The sequence below is a fragment of the Salvelinus alpinus genome, chromosome 21, assembly GCF_045679555.1.
Source record: "Salvelinus alpinus chromosome 21, SLU_Salpinus.1, whole genome shotgun sequence".
NCBI lineage: Eukaryota > Metazoa > Chordata > Actinopteri > Salmoniformes > Salmonidae > Salvelinus > Salvelinus alpinus.
Genome location: NC_092106.1, coordinates 38,800,812 through 38,821,997, shown reverse-complemented (window position 1 = coordinate 38,821,997; position 21,186 = coordinate 38,800,812). Strand labels below are relative to the sequence as shown.

Here is a 21,186-nt window from a genome sequence, read left to right as displayed (position 1 = left end):
AAACGTTTAATGTAGGAAATGAGAAAGGATCAGGAGCAACTCAGTAGTGATCAGTACTGACACAACACTACACAGGTAAATGGCAGTCGGCATACAGCAGAAATGTATAGGCATTTTGTTGTAATTCGACTTGTGAGCACTTCATATTTCCTACTCAATTCTGGCATGTTCCATCAGCCTAGTGGTTAGCTCCATCAATACATGCCATGTTCCATCAGCCTAGTGGTTAGTTCCATCAATACATGCCAGAATTGAGTAGGAAATATGAAGTGCTCACAAGTCGTGAAACGTCCCAATTTATCACTAAATCAATCAATACTGGTTTACTACACATCTCAATAGCAATCAAGTATTAAAACCAGTAGGTGTTGTGTAGATATTGTGTAGTAGTAATTTAGTAGTACTTTTTCATGAGAGGAAGCAGAGAGACATAAACACACTCTTGTCTTGATTGATCAGATTTAATTTTACACACATTTAAAAAGTCATATTAAAACGTAATAAAGTAGATAACAATATAAATGACGTCTTCACTTGAAGGTTCCAGAGGAACCACCCTTTCTTTGTCTACGAAGGAGAAAAACACAACGACCGATCAGTTCAAATCTGTCCTGCTAGGTCACACACGTCTGTTCTCTGACACAACTGTCAGTCTCCCTCACCTGTCCTTCCTTCCACGCCCCCTGTCGTTGATCCGGTTCTCCCTGTTCCCCTGTTTCCTGGCTCCATGGCTAGGCCTGTCCTCTTCATCCAGCAGCTCTTTAGGGAACAGACTCCGCTCGTCAAAGGCAGCCTTCACCACTGCAAGAGGGCACAGAGAGTGAATAACATCCTGAAGGTAGTCTGCCACAAAACAACAGACCTGTATTATCTCTAAACTATATATTATCTCTAAACTATATATTATCTTTGCATTGATATTTTAGTTTCTTTCTTTTCACACCAATAAGGGGCGTACCCTCAGTGTTGGCAGGTAGAGGTGTTATTATTGGGCTGGTATTGGCTCTATGGTTGAAGTAGCGGTGAGGGTGTATGATAAACTCTGGTCTGGACAGCTCTCCTACAGACTGTACTTCTCCGATACGCAGCCCACTGAACGTGCCTACAGAGGGAGTGGAAACACACTGACGACTGTAGAGAAATATGTATGCGCGCACACACACACACACACACACACACACACACACACACACACACACACACACACACACACACACACACACACACACACACACACACACACACACACACACACACACACACACACACACACACACACACACACACACAAATCTGACTTCAGATGAGAGGAGAATAGAAGGCATGAGAATACAGGAAGGAAACCCATTATCTGAGTCTGGACTTACCAACATCAGTATTCAGTGGTGTCTCCCTATGGCCAGGTCGGCTGTCACTCACCCTCAGGCCCCGCCTCTCCTTGTAGCTCCGCCCCAAAATACTACTCGGAGGAGGACAGTCACCGGGAATACTACACACACACACACATCATGCACACATCATGCACACACACACATCATGCGCAAACACACATCATGCACACACACACATCATGCACACCCACACACATCATGCACACACACATACACATCATATGCACACACACATCATGCACACACACACACACATCATGCACACACACATCATACACACACACACACATCATGCACACACATATCATGCACACACACACACATCATGCACACACACACACATCATGCACACACACACACACACACACACATCATGCACAGACACACATCATACACACACACACACACATCATGCACACACACATCATGCACACACACACACACGCATCAGGCACACACACACACATCAGGCACACACACACGCACACACACACACATCATGCAGACACACACATCATGCAGACACACACATCATGCAGACACACACATCATGCAGACACACACATCATGCAGACACGCACACACATCATGCAGACATTACATGACATCACAGTGAATTACTAAATGAAAGACATTATGTCATGTGTTGTTGTACCCATCTCCAGTGTGTACAGTATGTTCAGTCTATTTGTCTCCAGTGGGTTTTCTAACTGTGTACAGTACAGTCCTTTTCAGGACGTATTAGCATCATAAAGCTCAGAATGTCTTGCTGTGACACAGTGGGAACTTACATTGTCCCCAGCTCCTCTCTCTCCAGGCCTGCGTTGTCTCCAGCCTCCTCTGTCTCCAGGCCTGTGTTGTCTCCAGCCTCCTCTGTCTCCAGGCCTGTGTTGTCTCCAGCCTCCTCTGTCTCCAGGCCTGTGTTGTCTCCAGCCTCCTCTGTCTCCAGGCCTGTGTTGTCTCCAGCCTCCTCTGTCTCCACTACTGCCCTTCTCTCCTCCCGCATCTTGTGGGGTTGGCTGTCAAACTCAGGGTCTGTACCACTGGGGCTCTGCGGTGACACTGTCCCCTCTTTAGGCTCTCCTTCTCCCACTTGGACAGATCCAGGCCCATCCAAACGCCAGTGCTCCTCCTAAAGATGTGTATGTGGGGGGGGGGGGGGGGGGAACTCTTTTTTACAAACATACTTGTAAAGAGAGTTTAGTCCGGCTTTCACTTCTGATTCATCAACCACACACCTCCCACATACCCCACATCCCACACACTCAGTCAGAGTGATAAACACTGTCTACCAGATCTACCAGAGTGATAAACACTGTCTACCAGAGTGGTTAACAATGTCTACCAGAGTGATAATCACTGTCTACCAGAGTGATAATCACTGTCTACCAGAGTGATAATCCCTGTCTACCAGAGTGATAATCACTGTCTACCAGAGTGATAATCACTATCTACCAGAGTGATAATCACTGTCTACCAGAGTGATAATCACTGTCTACCAGAGTGATAATCACTGTCTACCAGAGTGATAATCACTGTCTACCAGAGTAATAAACACTGTCTACCAGAGTGATAATCACTGTCTACCAGAGTGATAAACACTGTCTACCAGTGATAATCACTGTCTACCAGAGTGATAATCACTGTCTACCAGAGTGATAATCACTGTCTACCAGAGTGATAAACACTGTCTACCAGTGATAATCACTGTCTACCAGAGTGATAATCACTGTCTACCAGAGTGATAATCACTGTCTACCAGAGTGATAATCACTGCCTACCAGATCTACCAGAGTGGTTAACACTGTCTACCAGAGTGGTTAACACTGCCTACCAGAGTGATAATCACTGCCTACCAGAGTGATAATCACTGCCTACCAGAGTGATAATCACTGTCTACCAGTGTGATAATCATTGTCTATCAGAGTGATAATAACTGTCTACAAGAGTGATAATCACTGTCTACCAGATCTACCAGAGTGATAAACACTGTCTACCAGAGTGATAATCACTGTCTACCAGAGTAATAAACACTGTCTACCAGAGTGATAATCACTGTCTACCAGAGTGATAAACACTGTCTACCAGAGTGATAATCACTGTCTACCAGAGTGATAATCACTGTCTACCAGAGTGATAAACACTGCCTACCAGAGTGATGATCACTGTCTACCAGAGTGATGATCACTGTCTACCAGAGTGATAAACACTGTCTACCAGAGTGATGATCACTGTCTACCAGAGTGATAAACACTGTCTACCAGAGTGATAATCACTGTCTACCAGAGTGATAATCACTGTCTACCAGAGTGATAATCACTGTCTACCAGAGTGATAAACACTGTCTACCAGAGTGATAATCACTGTCTACCAGAGTGATAATCACTGTCTACCAGAGTGATAAACACTGTCTACCAGAGTGATAATCACTGTCTACCAGAGTGATAAACACTGTCTACCAGAGTGATAATCACTGTCTACCAGAGTGATAATCACTGTCTACCAGAGTGATAATCCCTGTCTACCAGAGTGATAATCACTGTCTACCAGAGTGATAATCACTGTCTACCAGAGTGATAAACACTGTCTACCAGAGTGATAATCACTGTCTACCAGAGTGATAATCACTATCTACCAGAGTGATAATCACTGTCTACCAGAGTGATAATCACTGTCTACCAGAGTGATAATCACTGTCTACCAGAGTGATAATCACTGTCTACCAGAGTAATAAACACTGTCTACCAGAGTGATAATCACTGTCTACCAGAGTGATAAACACTGTCTACCAGTGATAATCACTGTCTACCAGAGTGATAATCACTGTCTACCAGAGTGATAATCACTGTCTACCAGAGTGATAAACACTGTCTACCAGTGATAATCACTGTCTACCAGAGTGATAATCACTGTCTACCAGAGTGATAATCACTGTCTACCAGAGTGATAATCACTGCCTACCAGATCTACCAGAGTGGTTAACACTGTCTACCAGAGTGGTTAACACTGCCTACCAGAGTGATAATCACTGTCTACCAGAGTGATAATCACTGTCTACCAGAGTGATAAACACTGTCTACCAGTGATAATCACTGTCTACCAGAGTGATAATCACTGTCTACCAGAGTGATAATCACTGTCTACCAGAGTGATAATCACTGCCTACCAGATCTACCAGAGTGGTTAACACTGTCTACCAGAGTGGTTAACACTGCCTACCAGAGTGATAATCACTGCCTACAAGAGTGATAATCACTGTCTACCAGATCTACCAGAGTGATAAACACTGTCTACCAGAGTGATAATCACTGTCTAACAGAGTGATAATCACTGTCTACCAGAGTGATAATCACTGCCTACCAGATCTACCAGAGTGGTTAACACTGTCTACCAGTGTGATAATCATTGTCTATCAGAGTGATAATAACTGTCTACAAGAGTGATAATCACTGTCTACCAGATCTACCAGAGTGATAAACACTGTCTACCAGAGTGATAATCACTGTCTACCAGAGTAATAAACACTGTCTACCAGAGTGATAATCACTGTCTACCAGAGTGATAAACACTGTCTACCAGAGTGATAATCACTGTCTACCAGAGTGATAATCACTGTCTACCAGAGTGATAAACACTGCCTACCAGAGTGATGATCACTGTCTACCAGAGTGATAAACACTGTCTACCAGAGTGATGATCACTGTCTACCAGAGTGATAAACACTGTCTACCAGAGTGATAATCACTGTCTACCAGAGTGATAATCACTGTCTACCAGAGTGATAATCACTGTCTACCAGAGTGATAAACACTGTCTACCAGAGTGATAATCACTGTCTACCAGAGTGATAATCACTGTCTACCAGAGTGATAAACACTGTCTACCAGAGTGATAATCACTGTCTACCAGAGTGATAAACACTGTCTACCAGAGTGATAATCACTGTCTACCAGAGTGATAATCACTGTCTACCAGAGTGATAATCACTGCCTACCAGATCTACCAGAGTGGTTAACACTGTCTACCAGAGTGATAATCACTGTCTACCAGAGTGATAAACACTGTCTACCAGAGTGATAAACACTGTCGACCAGATCTACCAGAGTGGTAAACACTGTCTACCAGAGTGATAATCACTGTCTACCAGAGTGATAATCACTGTCTACCAGAGTGCATAGGGTTACTGGGAGTGTAAGTCAGTGGTGGTCGGTCCCGTTTTAAGGGAGGACAATATTTTTTTTCATGAGTATGGCCTTATTTTTATCATATCATATTGGATGACTCTCATTCATACTCCATTCACCCAGTTCAATGTAACATTGATCGGTTTAGGCTGCTACATGATACTCTAATTTTCCCTATACCCATCATGAGGTTGATACAACCTAGCCTATGAATTAAAGTTTACAACATCAAGAGACAAATTTGAGGCGACAAACAGTGACATTCAATACCGCCTTGCACACTCTTGCCTGCATCTAGCTGATATAGGGTGTAATCATTAGTCCAACAGTTGCAAATGAGAGTTTCTATTGGACAAATTCCGGTATGTTAATCCCCGTTTTGTTCCGTTTGTTTCTGTTTTAAGAAACATTTTTCAACAGAATCGGTGGAATGAATACACCCCTGATCACGCGTAAACACAGTTCACTTTCATAGCAGCCACGTTGTATTCCTTCTATGCGCTCTCCTCCTCTCACATTGTCCTTTTGCTTGTGGACTTCAATGCACAAACCGTGCTGTTGAGGAAACTGTAGACCATCTTCGCAAAATAGTGTGTTTTAATCAATTGTTTGGTGACGTGATTATATTTAGTATAGTTTTATCTAAAAAGGATAACTCTTAATGTTTTACAATTAAAAAATTTATGAAATTCACTGAGGAGGATGGTCCTACCCTGAGTACCTGTTACACACCTGTGGCTGAGCACACACACAGACACAAACCTGTCCGAACACACCCACAGTGTCCCCAGGCAGGTAGCTGAGAGCTACGCTACAGTCTGCAGATGCTGAGAGGAGGAGGAGCCTGTCACCATGGAGACATGTCTCCAGGTGAGTTACACAGTCCATGTGTGGGCGGAGACTACCCAGCAATTCTGGAGCCTCATTGGTCACTCCGTCGCTGGGCAGGAGGCAGTATTCCTAATGGACAGGCAGACAAACAACACACAGAACACCACAACATATAATCACAGACCATTAAAGCAGCTAAAAAGGAAACATCTGGGCCTAGTCTCTCTCCCTCTCCCTCTCCCTCTCCCTCTCCCTCTCCCTCTCCCTCCCACCTGTATGCCCCAGGTCTTCAGGGTTCCCTCCATGTCAGCAGTGATCAGGTATCGACCACAGGCGGACATGGTCATGATGATGGACCCTATGTCTTTATGAGCTGTGAACACAGCAACCAGACCGCTACGGACCGTGTTCCAGAACCGAACCAGACCAGAACCGCCACATGAGACCAGGTCCGCTCCACCTACAGACCAGAACAGGGCCAGTCAGTGACTAGAATAGTATAATAGAATCACGTATCCTTTCACAGGGGTTTACAAAAGTACCATCGCTCACCAACGGTGGCAACGCCTTTACGTCCTGGCAGGAAGAAGAGTCTGGAGACGCCATCGCTGCTCTCTGAGTCCTCCTCGCCGTTCACATTACACACTGAAGATATGGGGTCATTGAAAGGACGTTTGTGTTAAAGTGTTGTGTAGAGTGTGGGGGTTTAAGTAGCAGTAGTTGTAGTAGTTAGTTTGACAGGTGGTGTGTCCGTGTGGTTCTGACCCGTCTGAGGCCTGCTGCGTTCTCTCTCAGGATCTGGACGGAGCTTTCTCAGGGCGTTCTCTGTGCTGTTGTTCCACACCGTCAGCTCCCCGTCATAACTTCCTGTCCACACAGAAAACAGGAACCAAACAGGATAAGGAACATTACGAAATCTCAAACATCTCTTCTGCCAACGTTTCCAAAACCTTTCAGGACCATTCTCCTGGAGGTGCAGTGTGCCATGTCATGATTAAATCAAATTAAATCAAAGTTTATTTGTCCCGTGCGCCGAATACAACAGGTGTAGACCTTACAGTGAAATGCTTACTTACAGGCCCTAACCAACAGTGCAATCTTGAAGTAAAAAATAGGTATTACACCCTCATAGTGCTTTATTAACAATACCACAACATATAGTCTGTATTGCCTGGGCCTGCCAACACTGATCTGAGTACAGCATTATACAACATGTCTCCTCTGTGTGAGGTGAGGGTTCAGGAGGAGCTGATCTGAGTACAGCATTATACAACATGTCTCCTCTGTGTGAGGGGAGGGTTCAGGAGGAGCTGATCTGAGTACAGCATTATACAACATGTCTCCTCTGTGTGAGGGGAGGGTTCAGGAGGAGCTGATCAGCAGGAGAGAGAAGGAGCATTAGGAGGAGGGAGAGAGGGGGAGGAGGAAGAGGAAGGAGAGAGAAAGAGGAGGGAGCGAGGAAGAGGAGGGAGAGAGGAGGAGGAGGAGGAAGAGGAGTGAGAGAAGGAGGAGGAAGAGGAGGGAGAGAGGAGGAAGAGGAGGGAGAGAGAAGGAGGAGGAAGAACAGGGAGAGATAAGGAGGAGGGAGAGAGGAGGAGGAAGAGGAGGGAGAGATAAAGAGGAGGGAGAGAGGAGGAGGAGGAAGAGGAGGGAGAGAGAGAGAAAGAAGAGTAAGAGTGTGAGAGCAGTCGGAGAAGGTGTAAAAGTGTCGTCCGTTGAGGGAGCCAAGTGCATTATTCATGCTGCCCAGGGGTCAGCTATATCCACTGTTATCCCCGCCTCTCTCTCAATTCAAGGTATGGGAAACATATTTTAACGTTGCCAGAGCAAGTGAACTAGATAATAAACAAAAGTGAAATAAGCAATAAAAATTAACAGTAAACATTACACTTACGGAAGTTCCAAAATAATAAAGACATTACAAATATCATATTATGTGCAAATAGTAAAACATATAAGCATAAAAATGGGTTGTATTTTACAATGGTGTTTGTTCTTCACTGGTTGCCCTTTTCTTGTGGCAACAGGTCATAGATCTTGTTTCTGTGACGGTACACTGTGGTATTTCACCCAATAGATATGGGAGTTTATTGAAATTGGATTTGTTTTCAAATTGTTTGTGGATCTGTGTAATCTGAGGGAAATATGTGTCTGTAATATGGTCATACATTTGGCAGGAGGTTAGGAAGTGCAGCTCAGTTTCCACCTCATTTTGTAGGCAGTGTGCACATAGCCTGTCTTCTCTTGAGAGCCAGGTCTGCCTACGGTGGCCTTTCTCAATAGCAAGGCTATGCTCACTGAGTCTGTACATAGTCAAAACTTTCCTTAAATTTGGGTCAGTCACAGTGGTCAGGTATTCTGCCACAGTGTACTCTCTGTTTAGGGCCAAATAGCATTCTAGTTTGCTCAGTTTTTGTGTTAATTCTTTCCAATGTGTCAAATAATTATCTTTTTGTTTTCTCATGATTTGGTTAGGTCTAATTGTTGGGTGTCTCTCTCTCTATCTCTCTATCTCTCCCTCTGTCTCGCTCTCTCTCGCTCTCTCTATCTCCTGCTGTCTCTCTCTCTCTCTATCTATCTCTCTCTCTCTCACTCGCACTCTCTCTCTATCTCCTGCTGTCTCTCTCTCTCTCTCTCTACTCTCTCTCTCTCTCTCCTGCTGTCTCTCTATCTATCTCTCTCTACTCTCTCTCTCTCTCTCTCTCTTTCTCTCTCTCCTACTGTCTCTCTCTCCTACTGTCTCTCTCTCCTACTGTCTCTCTCTCCTGCTCTCTCTCTCTCTCTCTCTCTCTCTCTCAATTCAATTCAATTCAATTCAATTCAAGGGGCTTTATTGGCATGGGAAACATGTGTTAACATTGCCAAAGCAAGTGAGGTAGATAATATACAAAAGTCAAATAAACAATAAAAATGAACAGTAAACATTACACATACAGAAGTTTCAAAACAATAAAGACATTACAAATGTCATATTATATATATGCAGTGTTGTAACAATGTACAAATGGTTAAAGCACACAAGTTAAAATAAATAAACATAAATATGGGTTGTATTTACAATGGTGAGAGATTTACAATCTCTCTCTCTCTCTCTCTCCTGCTGTCTCTCGTTCTCTCTCTCCTGCTGTCTCTCTCTCTTTCTCTCTCTCCTGCTGTCTCTCTCTTTCTCTCTCTCCTGCTGTCTCTCTCTTGCTGTCTCTCCTGCTGTCTCTCTCTCTTGCTGTCTCTCTCTCTTTCTCTCTTCTGCTCTCTCTCTCTTGCTGTCTCTCCCTCTTTCTCTCTCTCCTGCTGTCTCTCTCTTTCTCTCCTGCTGTCTCTCTCTCTTTCGCTCTCTCATGTTGTCTCTCTCTCTGTCTCTCTCTCCTGCTGTCTCACTCTCTGTCTCTCTCTCTGTCTCTCTCTCTCTCTCTCTCTCTCTCTCTCTCTCTCGCTCTCTCTCTCTGTCTCTCTCTCGATCTCTCCTGCTGTCCTTATTTCTTTCTCTCTGTCTCTCTCTCTCTCTTTCCCCTTCCTCGCTCCCTACCTCCCTACCTCTCTCTCTCAGTCTCCTGCAGTGTGGACAGACAGACTCCCAGGAGCCTCACAGCGTGGCAGTGGGTAGAAGAGGAGAGAAGTGAGGGACGGGAGAGAGACGCTTACAGAGTGAGAGGCTGTGCTTCAATGCAGGTCAGCAGCACAGGCTAAAGAGAGAGAGAGAAGAGGAAGATGAAGAGAGAGACAGAAGAGGAAGATGAAGAGAGAGACAGAAGAGGAAGATGAAGAGAGAGACAGAAGAGGAAGATGAAGAGAGAGACAGAAGAGGAAGATGGAGAGAGAGACAGAAGAGGAAGATGAAGAGAGAGACAGAAGAGGAAGATGGAGAGAGAGACAGAAGAGGAAGATGAAGAGAGAGACAGAAGAGGAAGATGAAGAGAGAGACGGAAGAGGAAGATGAAGAGAGAGAGAGAAGAGGAAGATGAAGAGAGAGAGAGAGAAGAGGAAGATGAAGAGAGAGAGAGAAGAGGAAGATGAAGAGAGAGAGAGAGGAGGAAGATGGAGAGAGAGACAGAAGAGGAAGATGAAGAGAGAGACAGAAGAGGAAGATGAAGAGAGAGACAGAAGAGGAAGATGGAGAGAGAGACAGAAGAGGAAGATGAAGAGAGAGACAGAAGAGGAAGATGGAGAGAGAGACAGAAGAGGAAGATGAAGAGAGAGACAGAAGAGGAAGATGGAGAGAGAGACAGAAGAGGAAGATGAAGAGAGAGACAGAAGAGGAAGATGAAGAGAGAGACAGAAGAGGAAGATGAAGAGAGAGACAGAAGAGGAAGATGAAGAGAGAGACAGAAGAGGAAGATGGAGAGAGAGACAGAAGAGGAAGATGAAGAGAGAGACAGAAGAGGAAGATGGAGAGAGAGACAGAAGAGGAAGATGAAGAGAGAGACAGAAGAGGAAGATGAAGAGAGAGACGGAAGAGGAAGATGAAGAGAGAGAGAGAAGAGGAAGATGAAGAGAGAGAGAGAGAAGAGGAAGATGAAGAGAGAGAGAGAGAGAAGAGGAAGATGAAGAGAGAGAGAGAGGAGGAAGATGGAGAGAGAGACAGAAGAGGAAGATGAAGAGAGAGACAGAAGAGGAAGATGAAGAGAGAGACAGAAGAGGAAGATGGAGAGAGAGACAGAAGAGGAAGATGAAGAGAGAGACAGAAGTGGAAGATGGAGAGAGAGACAGAAGAGGAAGATGAAGAGAGAGACAGAAGAGGAAGATGGAGAGAGAGACAGAAGAGGAAGATGAAGAGAGAGACAGAAGAAGAAGATGAAGAGAGAGACGGAAGAGGAAGATGAAGAGAGAGAAGAGGAAGATGAAGAGAGAGAGAGAGAGAAGAGGAAGATGAAGAGAGAGAGAGAAGAGGAAGATGAAGAGAGAGAGAGAGGAGGAAGATGAAGAGAGAGAGAGAGGAGGAAGAGGAAGAGACAGAGAGAAGAGGAAGATGAAGAGAGAGAGAGAAGAGGAAGATGAAGAGAGAGAGAGAAGAGGAAGATGAAGAGAGAGAGAGGAGGAAGATGAAGAGACAGAGAGAAGAGGAAGATGAAGAGCGAGAGAGAAGAGGAAGATGAAGAGAGAGACAGAAGAGGAAGATGAAGAGAGAGAGAGAAGAGGAAGATGGAGAGCGAGACAGAAGAGGAAGATGAAGAGAGAGAGAAGAGGAAGATGGAGATGGAGAGAGAGAGGAGGGAGAGAGACAGAAGAGGAAGAGATAGTGAGAAGGGGAGGGAGAGAGACAGAAGAGGAAGAGAGAGTGAGAAGGGGAGGGAGAGAGACAGGCTAGAGGAACAGCCCATGACATGCAGACATAAGGACATGACTAACCCACGCGGTGCTGTGCTCTAACATGCCTCCTGGATACATTCCATGAGTTAACATGAATACACTGAGTCTACCAAACACTTTCACCCTCAGAACAGCCTCCATTTGTCGGGGCGTGGACTCTGCAAGGTGTCGAAAGCGTTCCACAGGGATGCTGGCCCATGTTGACTCCAGCAGCATTGCAGTTCTTGAAACAAACCGGTGCGCCTGGCACCTACTACCATACCCTGTTCAAAGGCACTTCAATCTTTTGTCTTGTCCATTCACCCTCTGAACAGCACATACACAATCCATGTCTCAATTGTCTCAAGGCTTAAACATTATTCTTTAATCTGTCTCCTCCCTTCATCTACACTGATTTAACAAGTGACGTCAATAAGGGATCATAGCGTTCGCCTGGGTTCACCTGGTCAGTCTACGTCATGGAAAGAGTGTTCTTAATGTTTTGTCTAGTCAGTGTACATGGTCCTGTGCCCATCACATCTACATGAAGACTACAGACAGAACTAGTCAACCCCATGCCCATCACATCTACATGAAGACTACAGACAGAACTAGTCAACCCCATGCCCATCACATCTACATGAAGACTACAGACAGAACTAGTCAACCCCATGCCCATCACATCTACATGAAGACTACAGACAGAACTAGTCAACCCCATGCCCATCACATCTACATGAAGACTACAGACAGAACTAGTCAACCCCATGCCCATCACATCTACATGAAGACTACAGACAGAACTAGTCAACCCCATGCCCATCACCATGAAGACTACAGACAGAACTAGTCAACCCCATGCCCATCACATCTACATGAAGACTACAGACAGAACTAGTCAACCCGATGCCCATCACATCTACATGAAGACTACAGACAGAACTAGTCAACCCCATGCCCATCACATCTACATGAAGACTACAGACAGAACTAGTCAACCCCATGCCCATCACATCTACATGAAGACTACAGACAGAACTAGTCAACCCCATGCCCATCACATCTACATGAAGACTGCAGACAGAACTAGTCAACCCCATGCCCATCACATCTACATGAAGACTACAGACAGAACTAGTCAACCCCATGCCCATCACATCTACATGAAGACTACAGACAGAACTAGTCAACCCCATGCCCATCACATCTACATGAAGACTACAGACAGAACTAGTCAACCCCATGCCCATCACATCTACATGAAGACTGCAGACAGAACTAGTCAACCCCATGCCCATCACATCTACATGAAGACTACAGACAGAACTAGTCAACCCCATGCCCATCACCATGAAGACTACAGACAGAACTAGTCAACCCCATGCCCATCACATCTACATGAAGACTAAAGACAGAACTAGTCAACCCGATGCCCATCACATCTACATGAAGACTACAGACAGAACTAGTCAACCCCATGCCCATCACATCTACATGAAGACTACAGACAGAACTAGTCAACCCCATGCCCATCACATCTACATGAAGACTACAGACAGAACTAGTCAACCCCATGCCCATCACATCTACATGAAGACTGCAGACAGAACTAGTCAACCCCATGCCCATCACATCTACATGAAGACTACAGACAGAACTAGTCAACCCCATGCCCATCACATCTACATGAAGACTACAGACAGAACTAGTCAACCCCATGCCCATCACATCTACATGAAGACTACAGACAGAACTAGTCAACCCCAAGCCCATCACATCTACATGAAGACTGCAGACAGAACTAGTCAACCCCATGCCCATCACATCTACATGAAGACTACAGACAGAACTAGTCAACCCCATGCCCATCACATCTACATGAAGACTACAGACAGAACTAGTCAACCCCATGCCCATCACATCTACATGAAGACTACAGACAGAACTAGTCAACCCCATGCCCATCACATCTACATGAAGACTACAGACAGAACTAGTCAACCCCATGCCCATCACATCTACATGAAGACTACAGACAGAACTAGTCAACCCCATGCCCATCACATCTACATGAAGACTGCAGACAGAACTAGTCAACCCCATGCCCATCACATCTACATGAAGACTACAGACAGAACTAGTCAACCCCATGCCCATCACATCTACATGAAGACTACAGACAGAACTAGTCAACCCCATGCCCATCACCATGAAGACTACAGACAGAACTAGTCAACCCCATGCCCATCACATCTACATGAAGACTACAGACAGAACTAGTCAACCCCATGCCCATCACATCTACATGAAGACTACAGACAGAACTAGTCAACCCCATGCCCATCACATCTACATGACGACTACAGACAGAACTAGTCAACCCCATGCCCATCACATCTACATGAAGACTACAGACAGAACTAGTCAACCCCAAGCCCATCACATCTACATGAAGACTACAGACAGAACTAGTCAACCCCATGCCCATCACATCTACATGAAGACTACAGACAGAACTAGTCAACCCCATGCCCATCACATCTACATGACGACTACAGACAGAACTAATCAACCCCATGCCCATCACATCTACATGAAGACTACAGACAGAACTAGTCAACCCCATGCCCATCACATCTACATGACGACTACAGACAGAACTAGTCAACCCCATGCCCATCACATCTACATGAAGACTACAGACAGAACTAGTCAACCCCATGCCCATCACATCTACATGAAGACTACAGACAGAACTAGTCAACCCCATGCCCATCACATCTACATGAAGACTACAGACAGAACTAGTCAACCCCATGCCCATCACATCTACATGAAGACTACAGACAGAACTAGTCAACCCCATGCCCATCACATCTACATGAAGACTACAGACAGAACTAGTCAACCCCATGCCCATCACCATGAAGACTACAGACAGAACTAGTCAACCCCATGCCCATCACATCTACATGACGACTACAAACAGAACTAGTCAACCCCATGCCCATCACATCTACATGAAGACTACAGACAGAACTAGTCAACCCCAAGCCCATCACATCTACATGAAGACTACAGACAGAACTAGTCAACCCCATGCCCATCACATCTACATGAAGACTACAGACAGAACTAGTCAACCCCATGCCCATCACATCTACATGACGACTACAGACAGAACTAATCAACCCCATGCCCATCACATCTACATGAAGACTACAGACAGAACTAGTCAACCCCATGCCCATCACATCTACATGACGACTACAGACAGAACTAGTCAACCCCATGCCCATCACATCTACATGAAGACTACAGACAGAACTAGTCAACCCCATGCCCATCACATCTACATGAAGACTACAGACAGAACTAGTCAACCCCATGCCCATCACATCTACATGAAGACTACAGACAGAACTAGTCAACCCCATGCCCATCACATCTACATGAAGACTACAGACAGAACTAGTCAACCCCATGCCCATCACATCTACATGAAGACTACAGACAGAACTAGTCAACCCCATGCCCATCACATCTACATGAAGACTACAGACAGAACTAGTCAACCCCATGCCCATCACCATGAAGACTACAGACAGAACTAGTCAACCCCATGCCCATCACATCTACATGAAGACTACAGACAGAACTAGTCAACCCCATGCCCATCACATCTACATGAAGACTACAGACAGAACTAGTCAACCCCATGCCCATCACATCTACATGAAGACTACAGACAGAACTAGTCAACCCCATGCCCATCACATCTACATGAAGACTACAGACAGAACTAGTCAACCCCATGCCCATCACATCTACATGAAGACTACAGACAGAACTAGTCAACCATAGAAAAATACTTTGTAACACAAAACACTACAGAGGTTTAGGACTTACTTTTCCAGCATTGTCAAGGTACATATTATGTGAAGGGAAACGTTTAAATTGAATTACCTTGACTTATTATGTCCGTCACCTCTTTTAGGTAAATGAGATGAGAAGATGGTGAAGATAAGAGGAAGAAGAGAGAGACCTGCCTGCTTTTGGGGTGAAATAAGGGGATGGAGGTAGAGGAACTGGGGCTGCTGTGTCAGGCTGTGAGTGTCAGAGAGCAGGAAGCGGCCAAGCAGAGCGCTGCACAGAGTGAATAATGATGAGGTGGGTACAGTCCCCCAACGGTTAAATGTTCTCCTGCATTCTGATTCTCATGCACACATACGCAAAGACCCACACACACACACATACACAGACGTGAGCACACATGCACGTGAGGACACACGCAAGCACACACACACGCACACCATACTTCAGGCCGAAGAGGCAGACTACTCAGGTCCATTTCCCTCTCTCTCACAGAGGGAGAGCTAATAAACATAATTGAATCTGGGCATTAGGATAATCCAGGGAGAGAGAGAGGGAGGGGTGGAGGGAAGGAGGGAGGGAGAGAGAGAAACAGAGTGAAAGAGGGAGGACGGGAAAAATAGAGACTTAGATAAAGAGCACATTTAGAAACGGGTTAGGTGGAGAGAGAATGCAGAGAGTGGGTGAGAGAGCGGCAGAGAGAGAGAACAGGAAGGAGAGAGTGACAGAGAGAAAGTGGGAAGGAGAGAGAGACAGAGAGAGCAGGAAGGAGAGAGTGACAGAGAGAGAAAGAAAGTGGGAAGGAGAGAGAAAGAGAGAGAGAAAGTGGGAAGGAGAGAGCGACAGAGAGGAAGGAGAGAGCGACAGAAATAGAGAGAAAGTGGGAAGGAGAGAGCGACAGAGAGAGGAAGGAGAGAGCGACAGAGAGAGGAAGGAGAGAGCGACAGAAATAGAGAGAAAGTGGGAAGGAGAGCGCGACAGAGAGAGGAAGGAGAGCGCGACAGAGAGAGGGAAAGTGGGAAGGAGAGAGCGACAGAGAGCGGAAGGAGAGAGCGACAGAGAAAGAGAAAGTGGGAAGGAGAGAGTGACAGAGAGAGGAAGGAGAGAGCGACAGAGAGAGGAAGGAGAGAGAGAAAGTGGGAAGGAGAGAGAGAAAGTGGGAAGGAGAGAGCGACAGAGAGAGGAAGGAGAGAGCGACAGAAATAGAGAGAAAGTGGGAAGGAGAGAGCGACAGAAAGAGAGAGAAAGTGGGAAGGAGAGAGCGACAGAGAGAGGAAGGAGAGAGCGACAGAGAGAGGAAGGAGAGAGCGACAGAGAGAGGAAGGAGAGAGCGACAGAGAGGAAGGAGAGAGCGACAGAGAAAGAGAAATTGGGAAGGAGAGAGCGACAGAGAGAGGAAGGAGAGAGCGACAGAGAGAGGAAGGTGAGAGCGACAGACAGAGGAAGGAGAGAGCGACAGAAATAGAGAGAAAGTGGGAAGGAGAGAGCGACAGAGAGAGAAAGGAGAGAGCAACAGAAATAGAGAGAAAGTGGGAAGGAGAGCGCGACAGAGAGAGGGAAAGTGGGAAGGAGAGAGCGACAGAGAGCGGAAGGAGAGCGACAGAGAAAGAGAAAGTGGGAAGGAGAGAGTGACAGAGAGAGGAAGGAGAGAGCGACGGAGAGAGAGACAGAGAGAGGAAGGAGAGAGCGACAGAGAGGAAGGAGAGAGCGACAGAAAGAGAGAGAAAGTGGGAAGGAGAGAGCGACAGAGAGAGGAAGGAGAGAGTGACAGAGAGAGGAAGGAGAGAGCAACAGAGAAAGAGAAATTGGGAAGGAGAGAGCGACAGAGAGAGGAAGGATAGAGCGACAGAAAAGAGAGAAAGTGGGAAGGAGAGAGCGACAGAGAGAGGAAGGAGAGAGCGACAGAGAGAGGAAGGAGAGAGCGACAGAGAGAGAGAGAAAGTGGGAAGGAGAGAGCGACAGAGAGAGGAAGGAGAGAGCGACAGAGAGAGGAAGGAGAGAGCGACAGAGAGAGGAAGGAGAGAGCGACAGAGAGAGGAAGGAGAGAGCGACAGAGAGAGAGAGAAAGTGGGAAGGAGAGAGCGACAGAGAGAGGAAGGAGAGAGCGACAGAGAGAGAGAGAAAGTGGGAAGGAGAGAAATACTTTTTGAAAGTATCTTGTTAATTCTATTCTCACTATTCTGTTTTTCTCCCATTTCCTTTTATCTGCCCAAAGTGTTCTGTCATGTGCTATTATTTTCCTCTAAATGTTCCCTCTTCTCTCCCTCTCTCTGCTTTTCCTTCGCCTTGTACTCATCACTGCAGTGAATCTTTCACACAGAGTAGCCATTCTGCAAGATTAGTGTAGTCTGTGCTGTACCTCTCAACGGGGACAATGCCACAATATCTCAGAACTATAGCTCTACAACTGTACTAGTTTAGCTTTGTGAAGACACGTCTATCTATACGGTACACAGGAGAGATTCAATTCCGTTTCATAATAGACCAACTCTTCAGTCCTCTACACAGGAGAGGCCTCTCTATAGAGACGTGTGTATTCATAAGAGTAAAACAGTATGGGTTTAGAGCAGAATCGATTCTATAGGTCTAAGTAGGGGTCTAGAGCAGAACCCATTCTATAGGTCTAAGTAGGGGTTTAGAGCAGAATCCATTCTATAGGTCTAAGTAGTTGTTTAGAGCAGAATCCATTCTATAGGTCTAAGTAGGGGTTTAGAGCAGAATCGATTCTATAGGTCTAAGTAGGGGTCTAGAGCAGAACCCATTCTATAGGTCTAAGTAGGGGTTTAGAGCAGAATCCATTCTATAGGTCTAAGTAGTTGTTTAGAGCAGAATCCATTCTATAGGTCTAAGTAGGGGTTTAGAGCAGAACCCATTCTATAGGTCTAAGTAGGGGTTTAGAGCAGAATCCATTCTATAGGTCTAAGTATGGGTTTAGAGCAGAACCCATTCTATAGGTCTAAGTAGGGGTTTAGAGCAGAATCCATTCTATAGGTCTAAGTATGGGTTTAGAGCAGAACCCATTCTATAGGTCTAAGTAGGGGTTTAGAGCAGAACCCATTCTATAGGTCTAAGTAGGGGTTTAGAGCAGAACCCATTCTATAGGTCTAAGTAGGGGTTTAGAGCAGAATCCATTCTATAGGTCTAAGTAAGGGTTTAGAGCAGAACCCATTCTATAGGTCTAAGTAGGGATTTAGAGCAGAACCCATTCTATAGGTCTAAGTAGGGGTTTAGAGCAGAATCCATTCTATAGGTCTAAGTAGGGGTTTAGAGCAGAACCCATTCTATAGGTCTAAGTAGAGGTTTAGAGCAGAATCCATTCTATAGGTCTAAGTAGAGGTTTAGAGCAGAACCCATTCTATAGGTCTAAGTAGAGGTTTAGAGCAGAACCCATTCTATAGGTCTAAGTAGGGGTTTAGAGCAGAATCCATTCTATAGGTCTAAGTAGGGGTTTAGAGCAGAACCCATTCTATAGGTCTAAGTATAGGTTTAGAGCAGAACCCATTCTGAAGGTCTAAGTAGGGGTTTAGAGCAGAACCCATTCTATAGGTCTAAGTAGGGGTTTAGAGCAGAACCCATTCTATAGGTCTAAGTAGAGGTTTAGAGCAGAATCCATTCTATAGGTCTAAGTAGTTGTTTAGAGCAGAACCCATTCTATAGGTCTAAGTAGAGGTTTAGAGCAGAATCCATTCTATAGGTCTAAGTAGAGGTTTAGAGCAGAATCCATTCTATAGGTCTAAATAGTGGTTTAGAGCAGAACCCATTCTATAGGTCTAAGTAGGGATTTAGAGCAGAATCCATTCTATAGGTCTAAATAGTGGTTTAGAGCAGAACCCATTCTATAGGTCTAAGTAGGGGTTTAGAGCAGAACCCATTATATAGGTCTAAGTAGGGGTTTAGAGCAGATTCCATTCTATAGGTCTAAGTATGGGTTTAGAGCAGAACCCATTCTATAGGTCTAAGTAGGGGTTTAGAGCAGAACCCATTCTATAGGTCTAAGTAGTTGTTTAGAGCAGAATCCATTCTATAGGTCTAAGTAGGGGTTTAGAGCAGAACCCATTCTATAGGTCTAAGTAGAGGTTTAGAGCAGAACCCATTCTATAGGTCTAAGTAGGGGTTTAGAGCAGAATCCATTCTATAGGTCTAAGTAGGGGTTTAGAGCAGAACCCATTCTATAGGTCTAAGTAGTTGTTTAGAGCAGAACCCATTCTATAGGTCTAAGTAGGGGTTTAGAGCAGAACCCATTCTATAGGTCTAAGTAGTTGTTTAGAGCAGAATCCATTCTATAGGTCTAAGTAGGGGTTTAGAGCAGAACCCATTCTATAGGTCTAAGTAGTTGTTTAGAGCAGAACCCATTCTATAGGTCTAAGTAGTTGTTTAGAGCAGAACCCATTCTATAGGTCTAAGTAGGGGTTTAGAGCAGAACCCATTCTATAGGTCTAAGTAGTTGTTTAGAGCAGAACCCATTCTATAGGTCTAAGTAGTTGTTTAGAGCAGAATCCATTCTATAGGTCTAAGTAGGGGTTTAGAGCAGAACCCATTCTATATGTCTAAGTAGTTGTTTAGAGCAGAACCCATTCTATAGGTCTAAGTAGGGGTTTAGAGCAGAACCCATTCTATAGGTCTAAGTAGGGGTTTAGAGCAGAACCCATTCTATATGTCTAAGTAGTTGTTTAGAGCAGAACCCATTCTATAGGTCTAAGTAGGGGTTTAGAGCAGAATCCATTCTATAGGTCTAAGTAGAGGTTTAGAGCAGAACCCATTCTATAGGTCTAAGTAGGGGTTTAGAGCAGAACCCATTCTATATGTCTAAGTAGTTGTTTAGAGCAGAACCCATTCTATAGGTCTAAGTAGGGGTTTAGAGCAGAATCCATTCTATAGGTCTAAGTAGTTGTTTAGAGCAGAACCCATTCTATAGGTCTAAGTAGGGGTTTAGAGCAGAACCCATTCTATAGGTCTAAGTAGTTGTTTAGAGCAGAACCCATTCTATAGGTCTAAGTAGTGGTTTAGAGCAGAATCGATTCTATAGGTCTAAGTAGTTGTTTAGAGCAGAACCCATTCTATAGGTCTAAGTAGGGGTTTAGAGCAGAACCCATTCTATATGTCTAAGTAGTTGTTTAGAGCAGAACCCATTCTATAGGTCTAAGTAGGGGTTTAGAGCAGAACCCATTCTATAGGTCTAAGTAGAGGTTTAGAGCAGAATCCATTCTATATGTCTAAGTAGTGGTTTAGAGCAGAATCCATTCTATAGGTCTAAGTAGGGGTTTAGAGCAGAACCCATTCTATAGGTCTAAGTAGTTGTTTAGAGCAGAACCCATTCTATAGGTCTAAGTAGGGGTTTAGAGCAGAACCCATTCTATAGGTCTAAGTAGAGGTTTAGAGCAGAATCCATTCTATATGTCTAAGTAGTGGTTTAGAGCAGAATCCATTCTATAGGTCTAAGTAGTTGTTTAGAGCAGAATCCATTCTATAGGTCTAAGTAGGGGTTTAGAGCAGAACCCATTCTATAGGTCTAAGTAGGGGTTTAGAGCAGAATCCATTCTATAGGTCTAAGTAGGGGTTTAGAGCAGAACCCATTCTATAGGTCTAAGTAGAGGTTTAGAGCAGAATCCATTCTATATGTCTAA

At 44.9% G+C, this 21,186-nt stretch overlaps 1 protein-coding gene across 3 annotated transcripts in view; it reads right to left on the bottom strand.

The window, feature by feature from the left end:
• Positions 1-448: 448 nt before the first annotated feature.
• The window catches only part of LOC139548319 (cilia- and flagella-associated protein 337-like), a 47,947-nt gene continuing 27,209 nt past the window's right edge, over positions 449-21,186 (bottom strand). For 2 of the 3 annotated variants that reach the window (XM_071357929.1, XM_071357931.1), the window contains 9 exons: positions 7,172-7,273; positions 6,959-7,051; positions 6,679-6,866; positions 6,308-6,535; positions 2,183-2,523; positions 1,368-1,489; positions 959-1,102; positions 663-801; positions 449-567 (listed from right to left, as the gene is read on the bottom strand). In XM_071357929.1, the coding sequence (XP_071214030.1) occupies positions 531-567; positions 663-801; positions 959-1,102; positions 1,368-1,489; positions 2,183-2,523; positions 6,308-6,535; positions 6,679-6,866; positions 6,959-7,051; positions 7,172-7,273 (1,394 nt within the window). In that variant the 3' untranslated portion in view covers positions 449-530. The remainder of the gene's footprint in view (positions 568-662; positions 802-958; positions 1,103-1,367; positions 1,490-2,182; positions 2,524-6,307; positions 6,536-6,678; positions 6,867-6,958; positions 7,052-7,171; positions 7,274-21,186) is intronic. The other variant, XM_071357930.1, reaches the window with a different exon arrangement.